The sequence below is a fragment of the Carassius auratus genome, chromosome 46 (genome assembly GCF_003368295.1).
Source record: "Carassius auratus strain Wakin chromosome 46, ASM336829v1, whole genome shotgun sequence".
NCBI classification, from domain to species: Eukaryota; Metazoa; Chordata; class Actinopteri; order Cypriniformes; family Cyprinidae; genus Carassius; species Carassius auratus.
Window position 1 is genome coordinate 2351614 of NC_039288.1, and position 13260 is coordinate 2364873.

General features: G+C 35.8%; 1 protein-coding gene across 1 annotated transcript in view; it reads left to right on the plus strand.

The window, feature by feature from the left end:
* LOC113063855 (AMME syndrome candidate gene 1 protein) overlaps positions 1–13260 on the plus strand; it is a 28584-nt gene that overhangs the window by 10055 nt on the left and 5269 nt on the right. The window contains exons 3-5 of the mRNA XM_026234248.1: positions 3207–3321; positions 11816–11906; positions 12010–12106. Coding sequence (XP_026090033.1) covers positions 3207–3321; positions 11816–11906; positions 12010–12106 — 303 coding nt within the window. The remainder of the gene's footprint in view (positions 1–3206; positions 3322–11815; positions 11907–12009; positions 12107–13260) is intronic.

Here is a 13260-nt window from a genome sequence, read left to right on the forward strand (position 1 = left end):
AGAGCAAGTGGATCATTTGGGCAACGCTGTTTTTCCGGGTTTTGTTCCATTAGAATATCATCAAAATTATTCCCGCCTATGGAAATTTAAATGGTTGGAGGGTGGAGGAGGGGCGAGGTCGTGGTTAGAATGCTTGGTTGAGTGCATCAGACAAGACAACAACGATGAAGTTCTGCTGCAGAGTTAGTGCATCAGAGAAAACTAAGAAGAGCTGCTGTAGCGTCAAGTTTTCGCCAGGTCCATCCATATCCGTGTGTGCAAAGGTACTGCGCGATCCTCTTGTTCAATATATTCAGAGGTCTGAATCAGACTCATATTGATATGGCAATATTGACGCCATCCTTAACTATATCAGAACAGACTTAACTTTCTGTTTTGGTAAGGGGCGGGGGATTACTGAAACACAGTCTAAGCTGTTCACCAATCATATCGCACTGGGACAGCTAACCAATCACAACACATTTCGTTTTATGGAAGGTGGGCCTTCATCAAACCTGAAATTTAATGAGCCATTTGTGCCAGACTGGGGAGAAAGGTATTTTAATTATGTGAACTATATGAAAAATAAAAAAAGCATGAAAGCATGTTCTAGTACACCCCCAACACAAAATTAAGACTTTGTTAAAGAGCATAACAGTACTCCTTTAAGATCAGTGATTTCCTGTTTAATTTTAAACCGTTCTTGTTGAGTGTATTCAATGATCAAAACTATTACCTCCAAAGAAGCGTTGTTGAGAATTTAGATTTCCTCCTCATTACGAACTAAAGTCGATAAATTCTGGATATGCAAACCTCTAGGAATTCTCTTTGCTCTCACATATTTGCTCAGGGTTGTACCGTGTAGCTGTAGTTGAATCTCATATATAGAAATTTCTATTTATTAGTGTAGTCCTCATCTGTTGAGGTTGGTAAATCTGGGTGTAAAAAAATGGGTGTGTGCCTGGATATCAGTAAGGCCCATGATTTCATAATGTCAAAGACCAAATCCAAGGGTGGGACTGCAACGCCAAAGATAATACAAATGAAGAGACTGGAGAAGCATAGTGCCAGATGGATTTGAATAACTACATGAACTTCTGGCAGTGTGTAGATCCAAAAATAGCTCAAAGATAAAAAAATAAGATCCGCACATGAAAAATGGGCCAAAAAAGCTCACATGAAATTGTAGATTGATTGCTGTGTTCCAAGGGATTAAAATGTTTACAATGTTCGCTGTCACACGGAAAAGTTTCTAAATTAAACAAATTTGTTAATACAAGTCACGCACAAGTAAATGGTTCTCTCATTGGTAAAAGTTCCACTGTTTATTTTCTGGGATTCCACGTAGCTGTGATGGCTGATATCATACATCAGGATGGAACAACTTCACAGGCTTATTGTGTGTTTTTTAGCTTTTTTTTTTTTTTTTTTAATAGCTGTCGTTATATTTATTTATTATTTTGAGCAGGAGTCCAGGATGCACCTGGATAACCTACTAGGAAGAAGGGCAATAAGATGGCATTATAAAATGAAAAAAATTTCTTTGATTTTGAATGCAGAAGACATGCTAACCCACATTCACAGGTTAATTTTAAGGTATTAGCAAAACAACTAAGCTAATGCTTTTCATGGAACTTATGTAATTACCCATAATACATTGTGATATAGCCTTGTTTGTTAGATCGGATTGCTTTCTCACTACAACTGAAAAACTCCAGAGTTCGTTTTCAATCGAGCCAAGACCACCTCAGCCATGTTTTGGCCTGGATCCAAGCACAATTGGCGTGTTCACATATGCCCAAACTAACCAAGCTAAGGGGAAAAATGTGCCAGGTGCAAAAGCACCCTAAATATTGAAATTCTCTAAAATAGTAAGAATGTACAAACTAAATGACATCGATTGGCCAATCAGAACTTAATATTATAACGAGTCCACAAGCTAATGCCATATGTCTCCTAGCATTAACAAATAGACATCTCAATGAGAAACTTGTGGCCTCTCCTGTTAGTGCACAATTGATTCAATGTCAGTCTCAAAATGTGTACACCCAACTTGCAGTAGCTGAAAGAGAGTGTCATCTGTCAGCCTGTTTCTCTCTTTTGATTCGATGTGCTTCATTGTTGAGAAACTACTTTCGCAGATTTTAAGTAAATAAAATAAGCCTACTAACCTGATATATTATGCAGTGCAGAACTGGACAGTTAACACCACTCTTCTGAAGAAGCCCAACAAATCCAGATTTTGTTCCTTGCATTACATGTGCTCCATTAATAACAACAGACAGTTTAGCAAAGCCCCATATTCTCATACCATATTCTTAACCGCTTTGAAAATATGCTCTAACTTTGTGCTGCCATGTAATGAAGCCAAGTTTAACAGCTTCAAAATATCAGAATATCAAAAATCTCTATGATCTTTCTTTGCAAAGATCAGGAGCTGACTGACATCTGTCACATCTGTGCTTTCAGGGTGAGAGAGTAGTTATACGAATTATATAATTATATGAATAATATAGTTTATACCACAATAGTTATTTTGCTGTAAAGTTACGAAATAAAAATGTATATTTCCGTGAAATTTCTTAATTGACTATCAAATCTGAGATTTCAGAAAAAAAAAAAGTGTTCAGTAATAAACTATTATGTTATGTGTTGCGGTTTTTGAATAAACTTTTTGGAGCTTGAAACTAGATTCCATTCACTAATATTGTTTTCTAGTTTTTTTTTTTAAGGTAAGAAAATCATACATTTAACAGCCATTTCATTAATACCTTGCAAGGTGACAATTTTTTTTACCAAGAAATGCATTGGTGTGAGCTTTTGAAAGCAGTCTCCTGTCAGTATCACAGCTCTTGGGAACTGAATTGAAACCGTACCGACACTACAGAAACTCTATTATTGTTACTGACAGAGAAGTTGCCAAAGAAAATCTACCTTCTTATTCCTCCTCTCATTGTTGATCTTTCCTTGGTGACAGATTTTTCTTATGAAGTTCTTTTTGAGACATTGTCACGTCCTCTCCTGTGTCTGCCAGTTTTTGTGCCACTTAATCTAGATAGACTCACCAGTCAGCTTCACTAGATTGTTAGGCAACTAGTCATTCTGACTGATCCCAAAATGAATTGGTGTAGGCATTCATGCGCATAAGTACTTATTCACTGCGATTGGCCGTCTACCCTAGTAGACTTTTTTTAATTGTAAATCTTGCCTTCATGTCCTCTTCACAGTGCCCTTAAAGACAGTCGTTTTCCCCCCATGACGAGGGACGAGCTGCCGCGCCTCTTCTGCTCAGTGTCTCTGCTCACCAACTTTGAGGATGTTGGTGATTACCTAGACTGGGAGGTAAGAGCGCAGAAGCTATTGCCATCTGTTATTCACAAAATTAAACAAACAAACTCCCTGTGCACTTAAGGGTTTTTTGCTGCAAGCATTTTGGTAATAAATGTCACTTACCACTAAAAACTATTCCCTGAAGAGCCAAACAGGTGTCTGTTCACTGAATCATTTGCATGAGATTTTAGGCCTTGTCAGTTTAAACGTTTCAAGTCTGTCTCATGTGGTCCAACAGAGATTGAACCACCATTTGAAATGGGAAAGTCTGAACTTCTAACCTGACCAAGCCCCAAGAAAAAATCTTTAGCATGATATGCAGGGCTTGCAAAATCAAAAGGCTAATTGTGTTTTCCACTTGGGCTAATAAAATGTATCACCACCCTGCACGACGGGACATCTTTAGTGGTTGAATTTAAGGCCATAAAAGTCTTAAATACCTTACATGGTATAAGAAAAATCTTAACTATTATTTCAAAAGTTCTTAAATTTGGGGACAGAAAGACAAAAATTGCTGTGATTTCATTGAATAAATATGAACTGCATGCATTGTTGGGTAAGCTACTTTCAAAAAGTAATTACATCATCAATATTGTATTTAAATAACTTTTATTAATTACTCTTGTCCTAAAAGTAACTTAGTTAAAGCTGCGGTAGGGAACTTTTGACGCTCTAGCGGTTAATAAACAGAACTGCTTGCGTTTTGCGGAAGAACATTGTAGCCGGAACTACTTCTCTCTGTTTATGTCTATGAAGAATCACAAAGGTACTGGGTTACTCCGCCGCGGTACCCCCGAAGCAATCTAAAATAGTCCGAATATAAACACTTATTATAGGTGCACCCTAGTCATTCAGGACAAGCCAAAAACACGGTTTGGAAAATGGATTCATGGTGTTCTTGCGTATTATATACATTTTCCTACATTTTGAACACAAACAAAGTTACGGACCGCAGCTCTGCTTGGTTATTTTTTACCGGGAGCGATGGAGTTTCTGCAAATGGCAATAGGACACTGGGAGGAGCCAGAGGAGATTGATTTTTTTTTCACAGATTATCTGTCTCATATTCTACTGTCAGGACATAATGACAGGTTTAATAAATATGTAAAAAATATTTTTTTACAAAAGTTCCCTACCTCACCTTTAATCAATAAGTAACGTAATTAAGGCTACAATCTTAAAATCCCTATGAACCTTATAAAATAAAACTTTTTTTTTCTTTCAATTTGAGTCAAACAGAATATTTTAGCCTTTTAGTTTTAAAAAAACTGCATTACTTAAAACTTAAAAAAAAAAAAAATGTAACCTTCTTTGGTTAACAAGTAGAAATACTCTGAATAACAACTGTAGCTCAACTGGTAGAGCATTGCGTTAGCAAGCAAGCTAGCGCAAGGTTGGGGCTTCGGTTCCCCGGGAACACATGGTAGGTAAAAATTGATAGCATGAATGCACTGTAAGTCGCTTTGGATAAAAGCGTCTGCTAAATGCATAAATTTAAATTTAATCTGAATAACTAAAAAGCGTAAGAAAAGTTAAATGATAAATTTCAGTTTAGCAAGATGTTCAGGAAAAGCCCAACTTGTAAAATCTGTGCAGGTTTATGTAAAAAATAACACTTTAATGTAGGTAAGAATAGATTACATAAATTATCTTAAATTGTAAATTATCAGAGAACATACATTTTCGATTATTTCTCATTTTTCTAATGTCTGTGTGTGAAATATTCGTGGAGTTTGTGACGTATAGAAAGTTGCTCACAGAGACCTAGATGGCAGAAAGTGCAACAATGTTTTGTTGTTATTGTCAGTGTACACAAATAAAAGTAGGCCGTTTTTAGATTAGATATAATCTTATCTGTATCTGAGTATTTAAGGTTTCTCTTTGAATCGGGAAAAAGTGAACGTGCTGGTGCGCAGAGGCTTAAAGATGCTGCATTTAATTTTATCTTTAGACAGCAAATTTTGATTTAAAATTCAATATTGATTTTAGAACTGTTGAAATTTACTGTATGTAATGCAAGTACTTTATATGTAACTGTTATTAAATTATCTAAAAATTAGCAGTTATCCATTACCTTTTCAGTGGATAATTAATTTAATTACCTTAACGCGTTACACCCAACACTGGCTGCAGGTTTCACAATCTAAACACGGTGCGGGTGTTTTTATATGAATTTGTCTCTGAAGGGAACCAACTGTCTTCAGAAAAAGCTTCAATGGCATTTTCATTTTATCTTTCCGATAATACATGATTAAGCAGCATTTATGAGTGCAGCGATGCTTTGTGTACAGTCATTACTGGGGAAAACTGCTTTATTTCTGCTGTTTCAGAAGCCCCACCTAGTGGCAATAAAATAATTTGCATACAGATAACTGATTTTCATTTTTATTAAGCCCTTCTACTGTTTTTGTTCAGAACAATGTGAAAATTGACTATTTTTACAAAACAAACACAGAGTTGCAAATGTGAAAGAAGCTTATGTGTCTTCTACAATTCATAAAAATGAAGACACTAAGAGTATGTATTTTTACATAACAGATCTATCTGGTTCTCAAATCTGATTTGCTGAGAGGATTGCCATACTCTAGTGATATCAGAACTTCATTTGACTGTTTGTAGCTTTCCACATGCAGTATTTCTTAAAGAAAGTGTCATTTCGTATGTCCAAGTCCACACACTTTTTTTTTTTTATAAATGATGCTTTTTGTGTGTGTATGTGTCACAGAATGTAGTTATAAGAATTTTTTTTGGCAAGAATGTAGTTGTTTAGACTTCAAATATTTGGTTTGTTATTAAAGATTAACAAATAAATTTGCTTAATTTTTGGAGATGTGAGATCCAGGGTGTCAGTGGGCGGCCGTTCAGCGCTCATGAACCCACCAAGAGCAGCCTCACCTCGGGCAGTCTTTGGTCTCATTATTATTTGTTCTATAGCAAATAGTTTTGCACTTTTACTTTTGACTGAATTGCCTAGCAACTTTTATGATGGCAGTTGCTGTTCTTTGTTAAATATTATTATTCAATAAATATTTTATAGAAACAGTAGTATTTATAGTGTTTGTTTGGTTTTGGGAAACAGTGTGTGATTTGTGATGGTAAGTTTTGTTGGTCAACCAATATAGTTTTTTTGACTGCTGATGCGGATATCTTGGAAAGCAGGGTGATCAATGGCTGAAATAAAGCAGATATAATTGTATTTATTTTAATTGCTATTTAGGAAATTTGAAGCAATTTGAAAATGGATTAAAGGGGTAAAATAAATATACTTTAGATGACTGTGTTTTCCACAAATAATTAAAAAGGAAGTAAACTGTACATAGCACTCAGTATTCTGAGAATTTTTTTGTGCATTAGGAATCATTTTTTTTAAAATAAAGCCAAGGTGACATTCATTTTACATGAAAAATGAATGCTGTATCAGATTCAGGTAATCGCACTCACTCAGTCCATCTCATAATACTCAACACCACATAATACATTGCTTTTAATACAGTTATATAATAAGCTTTTAATGAAGCAACTCAATGTTCCTTCGTTACTATTTGTAAATTGATGATTTCAAATTAGTAACCGAGGCTTGAGCTCAGCTGTTAAACTGTCAAACTGAGGTTTCAATAGGGCTGGACAATTAATCAAAAAGTAATTGAAACCGAAATTTAGAACCACTAACCGACGTAATTTTCCCATGTCGGTTATTTCGGTTATTTCCTGTTAATACTTCCCCCTTAAAAGCATGTGTAGCCACATAATTCTGCCAGTCAGTGGCATAAAAGCAAAACACGGAGGTGAACGCCAGTTCAACACATAGTGATGGCGCGAGCGGTGAGCCTTGAGTCTTCATTTAACTTTGTCAGTTGTATTTGTTTTATTTGAGTTAAAAAAAAAATATTCGCACAGCTGCATTATGGCACGAAAACTCATATCTGTGAAGATCGTGCGCACAGAGGAACGCAGATGTCAGCATTGTCCTGTGATTTATCATTGAAGTATCTTAGAGTCTCAATTTATTATAGCATATTTTTCTACTTTTGAAGGAATTAGGCTATTTACAACCCACAGCTTCACAATAATATAGAGACAGTATGACTAATTCACACACGCAATCACTCGTACTGGTACTGTTTACCTTTAATCTTTTATTTATCTCTTACACAGAGCAATAATATGTAAGAAATGTTACGAACATAGATAAAATAACTGCTGATAGTGAGCTATGATCGTTCTTTCAATAGGAAAAAATATCCCATCTTTAATAGTCGATGTCAACCGTCTGGCTGAGGCCAGTCTAAAAAGACGCTCAGAACACTGCTGCGTGTCGACACGAAAGCGTATCATTTTCACGTGTTATTAAGCCTTGCCACTTGCAAATGTAACCATTCAAAAGACTAAAGCATTCAAACACAAAACGCGGAAAAGCTGAACTGAGTCGCTGGTTACTCGCGCGCTGTGCTCTGTGCTCAGTTTAAACCAACAGAAAAGGATGTGTAAGAGGCGAGCCCACTTCAGCACCGCGGTGTTCTGGTTTGAACACCGAATTTGTCTGTTCTTGCTCTTGTAGCGACAAATACATAAAAAATATGTGAAAATACCCGTTTTGGATAGTATGTTCGAAAAACTGTCAGTTATGTCTTAAGTTAAAGTAAACAGTTGAGAAAAAAAATCGTATGAGTATTATATTGGATGCATTCATTGTCTTTAAGTGACCGCACCTAATAGAGCTTTGGCGCCGCATTGCATTCTGGGATGTGGCGGGCATGTTGATGAACAAATAAACAGAACGAACATACAAATTAAGCACTTTCAAACAGGGCCCACTGGTACAACTTGAACCGGGGTCCCGCAAACTCCAACTATGGCCCTGTTTACAGTACAAACCTTGTAAGTGAACTATGAGGGCAAAAAAACTAAACAGAAACAAAATAATCGTTTATTAATCGTAATCGAGGTAAAATGTTCAATTAATCGAGGTTTTGACTTTATGCCATAATCGTCCAGCCCTAGTTTTGAATTTGTGGCGGAAGGAAGTAATTCTGCACAAAAGAGGGTTTTTTAAGACCCTGTTGTAGTTTCTTATGTATTTATGCACTCGTGTTGTCAAACTGTTGTATAAACACAGTATCACACTTGGATCACTTTGTGATCAAATACGGCTGAGTCACAGCTGATATACAGCCATATCTTAGAACTACTTGTGATATTGCTCATACGTTGTTAATTAATATAATAATGTATATGTTTGACTTATCCCTTTTCTTAATGGTTTAAAGACTTAATGTGATATATAATTTTATACGATTTTTATTTTGTGAAAACCATTTTACAGTCATTTTACAGTTTAATATGTTACCAGTTCATATGTTATTTTTTTTGTGCAGTTCTTAAAAAGGGTCATAAGAAGCCTTAATTATTTACTTTTGTTTTTCAGATATCCTGTAAATTGTGGAATAAAATTTTTTCCCTGATATTTGTGTTTTGGAAATGTTTTTGATTGACATTTCAACTTTTATCCAATATATTTTTTTTATTCGCTTGTATTGCCTGTCTTACAAATGTTATGCTGGTTTAAAGAGTCATAAATGAAAATATAGCTGCAAGCAACGAGGATGTGCACAGGCATCGGTGCCACCGCCATCATGAGGCTTCAGGAAAATTAAGCACGTTGGGCACATGCACTTAACCTTCTGGCAGTCTGTTGTTGTTCGTGTATAAATTTTTCAGAATGTTAAAGACTTTAGTTGCACTTGGGAAAAGGCTAATTGTTATTAAAGCCATACCTTGTACCTTGTCAGGAAATGAAAAGAAACAAACTAATTAGAAAAACTGCTGTTTATCACGGAGTGTACCGCAGCTCACTCTGGAGCTCAAAACTACTTCAAGATCCGCTCACATACTCTCAAGCTCTACCCTCAGCCTACAATGTCAACAAACGGTCTGGCCACTGCAGCCTGTTGATAGACGGCTTGCAAATTTGCGTGATTTTGGGCCATGCAGAATTAGATACTAATTGCATCCTTGCTTTCAAATGAAGCACAGGCCTAGAGACTTAGCCTGGCATTATACTGTGGAGGCTTGATGATTCAGGCCATGCAAACATATGTGCTTGTATAGACACACTCTCTCTTTATACACTGTCCTTAGTGATCAACAACAGTGAAGACCGAAATGTGCCCTGGGTGAGGAGTGATGATGATGATGTCTTGTGTATTGTGCGTGCAATCTTTTTTTTTTTTTTTTTTTTTAGTGTTTGCAGAGTTGGGGGATGTTAGTTTGTGTTTTCCTTACTGTTAGCTGACTGAGACTTTCATGCAGAGTGGTGTGCTGTACATGGTTTGCAAAGCATTTAACAACCACATCCAAATAATAGACAGTCCCACCTTAAGATCACAGTTTAGTTTTGATTCTAATTCTCACTATTAGCTTTTAATAGTTAATAATTTAATAATTGTCTATTAATAGTTTGTATGGCAGTTGTTAAGTTTAGAATCTAAAATATGGTCATGAAGAATAAGGCATTAATAAATGCTTTAAAACTACTAAAACAGCTATCGTATAAATAAATGGTCAGAAAAATCCTTTTTCAAATCAGTACATGTGATGACAGGCATCTTATGTTAATAATTGTCGCTCAAAATTAATGCTGTCTGATTAACTAAATAAACCCGTCAATCCCCTTGCCACATCTCTCTAATTTTTCTGTCTGTTCTAGGGATGTTCATTTTTACCGGTTAACAGTTAACCGACCGTTAAGAATTTTGACCGATAAATAAAATTTTCAGTAATTTATCAAAATGTTGAAAAAGGTTTGCTGCATGGTTAAAATACGCTATGCGTATAAACAAATTGTGTTTAGTAGAAAGAGGGAGAAAAAAAAAAAACAAGTCACTTATAAGTTGCATTTTATTATTTCATTCAGAAATAGGCCTAATGCGACTCAAAATGTTTACAAACATTATAATAAACACTGTTAACATAGCTAGGCTATTTTAGTTCCTCTCACTCCACTACAAACCCTTTCAATTAACAGTATTTAGAAAAGAACAACAATTAAAAATAAAAGCTATAGTAATATAAATGACAAGCCAAAACTATTTAATTTGGCTTAAAACTAAACTGAAACCAATGTTGGGTCTCTCATTTGATAGTTTTTCGTTCATTTTCTTATAAAAATATTTCTCGTATAGGCCTATTAATTAATTCCTGGGAAACAAATGTTAGTGTTTTTAATGGGTCACAGACACTTCCTAATCCTTCCTAATTTAATTCAATTCTAATTTAAAATAATCTTATTGGTTAACGGTTAATAATGGGTTAACGAGCTTCGTTTAGGAAAAATAACTGCAGACTGTTAATATCCCTAGACTGTTCACACGACCATCTTTTGTAGTTCTGCTGCCGTTCCATGAGAATTCATGCATTTTGTAAACATTGACCGAATTCAGAGCTAGACTGAGTTTACACACACCCAGAGGCTAAATAGTGGACCACAAGTGTACCTCTGCTTTAGCAATCCTTCATGTGTTTGTCATTGCAAGCATCACCATTGCTCGTACCTATGGTCAGGGATTTGTATGGTCAGATTTTTTTAAGTGATGAAAGAGATGAAAATCCCATAGAAAAACACCTGCTAAATATATTTGTAAATACGTACAATAGGTAGAATAATTGCAAAAAGAAAAAATGGGTAGATGAGGCTAGAAAGCATGAAGCTTGCTGTGTCAGAATGCCAGTATGGAGCAAGACTAGCCCATAGCAGCGTGTTATGACAACACCGCCGTCTCCTATAGTCTGACACTATTTAAAAAATAAACAGTAAATTAATGTCTTTCAAGTCATTCGTAGCAAAATGTATTAAATATTGTAAATGGACTAGAACAGACCTCATTAGTTCTTCAGCATCATGCCCATTCGAGCAGCTTCTTTTCCTTTTAATGGCATTTGGCAAACCCACTTGAAGGACATGCAATGTTTTGGTCTGTGTGACTCCGCCCACTGCCAATGCACCTAATAGTATTTTGACACTCCAGGTTGCCAGTTGGTGTTATAACAGCTTACTTGCAGCCATTGAAGCCAACAAAATGAACCGGGTCAGAGATTATTCCTCTCAACCCAACTCATCAACTTGGCGTATAAGTCTAGTCACCTTCCGTTGTAAAATGTGCTCGTTCCTGTTGCGTGTCCTCAATCTTGCAACCCATGCGAGTGTCTGGAGAAACAACACTCTCTAATATTTTGAATGGATTGGACTACAGGCAGGCATCTATGATGTATAATTGTTTATTTGGTCTCATATTTAATTTGTCAGTATGTCTGTCTCTTCCTGTCCCTTTTAAAGAAAGCGGGAGCGGAACTGATTGCAGATGCACAGATGAAATTTTTCCTCTCTCAACAACCTATTCTTACAATTTTGATGTCATTATCAGCACCAAAGTAACAGTATTTGTCAATTTCACAAAGGTCAAGTATGGAAAAAATATACATGATTTTTCAAGATGTCTTTTTTTCCTAGGTGGGTGTTCACGGCATTAGGATAGAGTTTTTTAGTGAAAAAGGATCAAAGCGCACCGCCACCTACCTGCCAGAGGTTGCGAAGGAGCAAGGTGAGAATAAAATACACATGTCTTGAATTGCATTAGAAATAGGATTCAGACCAAAATGTAACAATCAGTATGAAGGACCGTGATTTAATTTCTGTCTTGATAGGATGGGACCACATTCAGACCATAGATTCCTTACTTCGAAAGGGAGGTTACAAAGCTCCCATCACAAATGACTTCAGGAAGACTATTAAACTGACCAGGTGAGACAATTGAGCATTCTGAACAAATTCTTATTTATTTTCATTACAGGCTATTTATTGGTTGATTAATCTTTTAGTTTTTGTGTCCAATGGGACAAGGCTTTAGTGAAAGGTGTTGGTGAAAGTTACGTTTAAAAGTAATGCGTTACAATATTGTGTTATTTCCTAAGAAAGTAACCAATTGCGTTTGTTACTTTTTGTGGAAAGTAATGTGCTATGATACTTTTGTGTTACTTTCCTCATCCAGGCTAGAATTGATTGTTTGTTTTTAATATAAAAAAAGTGAAATTAATAAAAGTGAAATGAATAAGCCTCAGGCTGAAGGAAATCTTTACAGTAGAGGGCGCACCTCAAACAAACCTTTAAGCTGTGCTTCCATTCTGGGTTTCTTGAAGGAATGTCAACATTCTTAATAAAAATTAAAAATAAAAATGCACAAATGATTTATTTTTTGCTCATTAGTATGGTTGAATTGGATCGTCAAAGTTAAGCAGCAATGACATTGGTTAATAAAATTGGATTAAATGCCTAAAGGATGTTTGTGTCATTTAACATCATTATTGCAGGTTTGCATCATTTTCAATTCTGAGAAAGTGAATCTGTTTTTGTGTCAGTGAGAGGAGTAAATGCATGTTCTCATTTAGTCTAGATCTATGGTAACTCAAAAAAAAATAAAAGTACACTGTGTTCACAGTGAAAGAGTTGGGCAAGCAGTGCCACTTTCAGTGTCGCCTCTGTTCTGTCTGAGATTACAGATAACACACACTGTGGCAGGTGTGGATTCCAAAGTATGCCCATCTTCCTACTTTGTAGATAAGATTAATTCAAAACTCATTCCCTTCATAACACTTATGTTAGCTGCAGTGTTTCCAGTCTGTGGATTTTGTCACCAAATCTACTTAGTAATGTTCTCATTGTTGCTGCAACGTTTAACAATGTTTTGAGACAAGGAGCTATTTTGGTAATATGTAAAGGGTTAGTTTACCCCAAAATGACCCTCAAATCATTCCTAGGTGTATATGACTTTCTTTTTCAGACGAATCCAGTCGGAGTTATATAAAAAATTGGGTGTTGGTCCATTTTAATATGAAAGCGCAACCTTTATTTGACGACTTGTGGACTGTTCAACTGCAACACCCGCTGACTGCAACGAT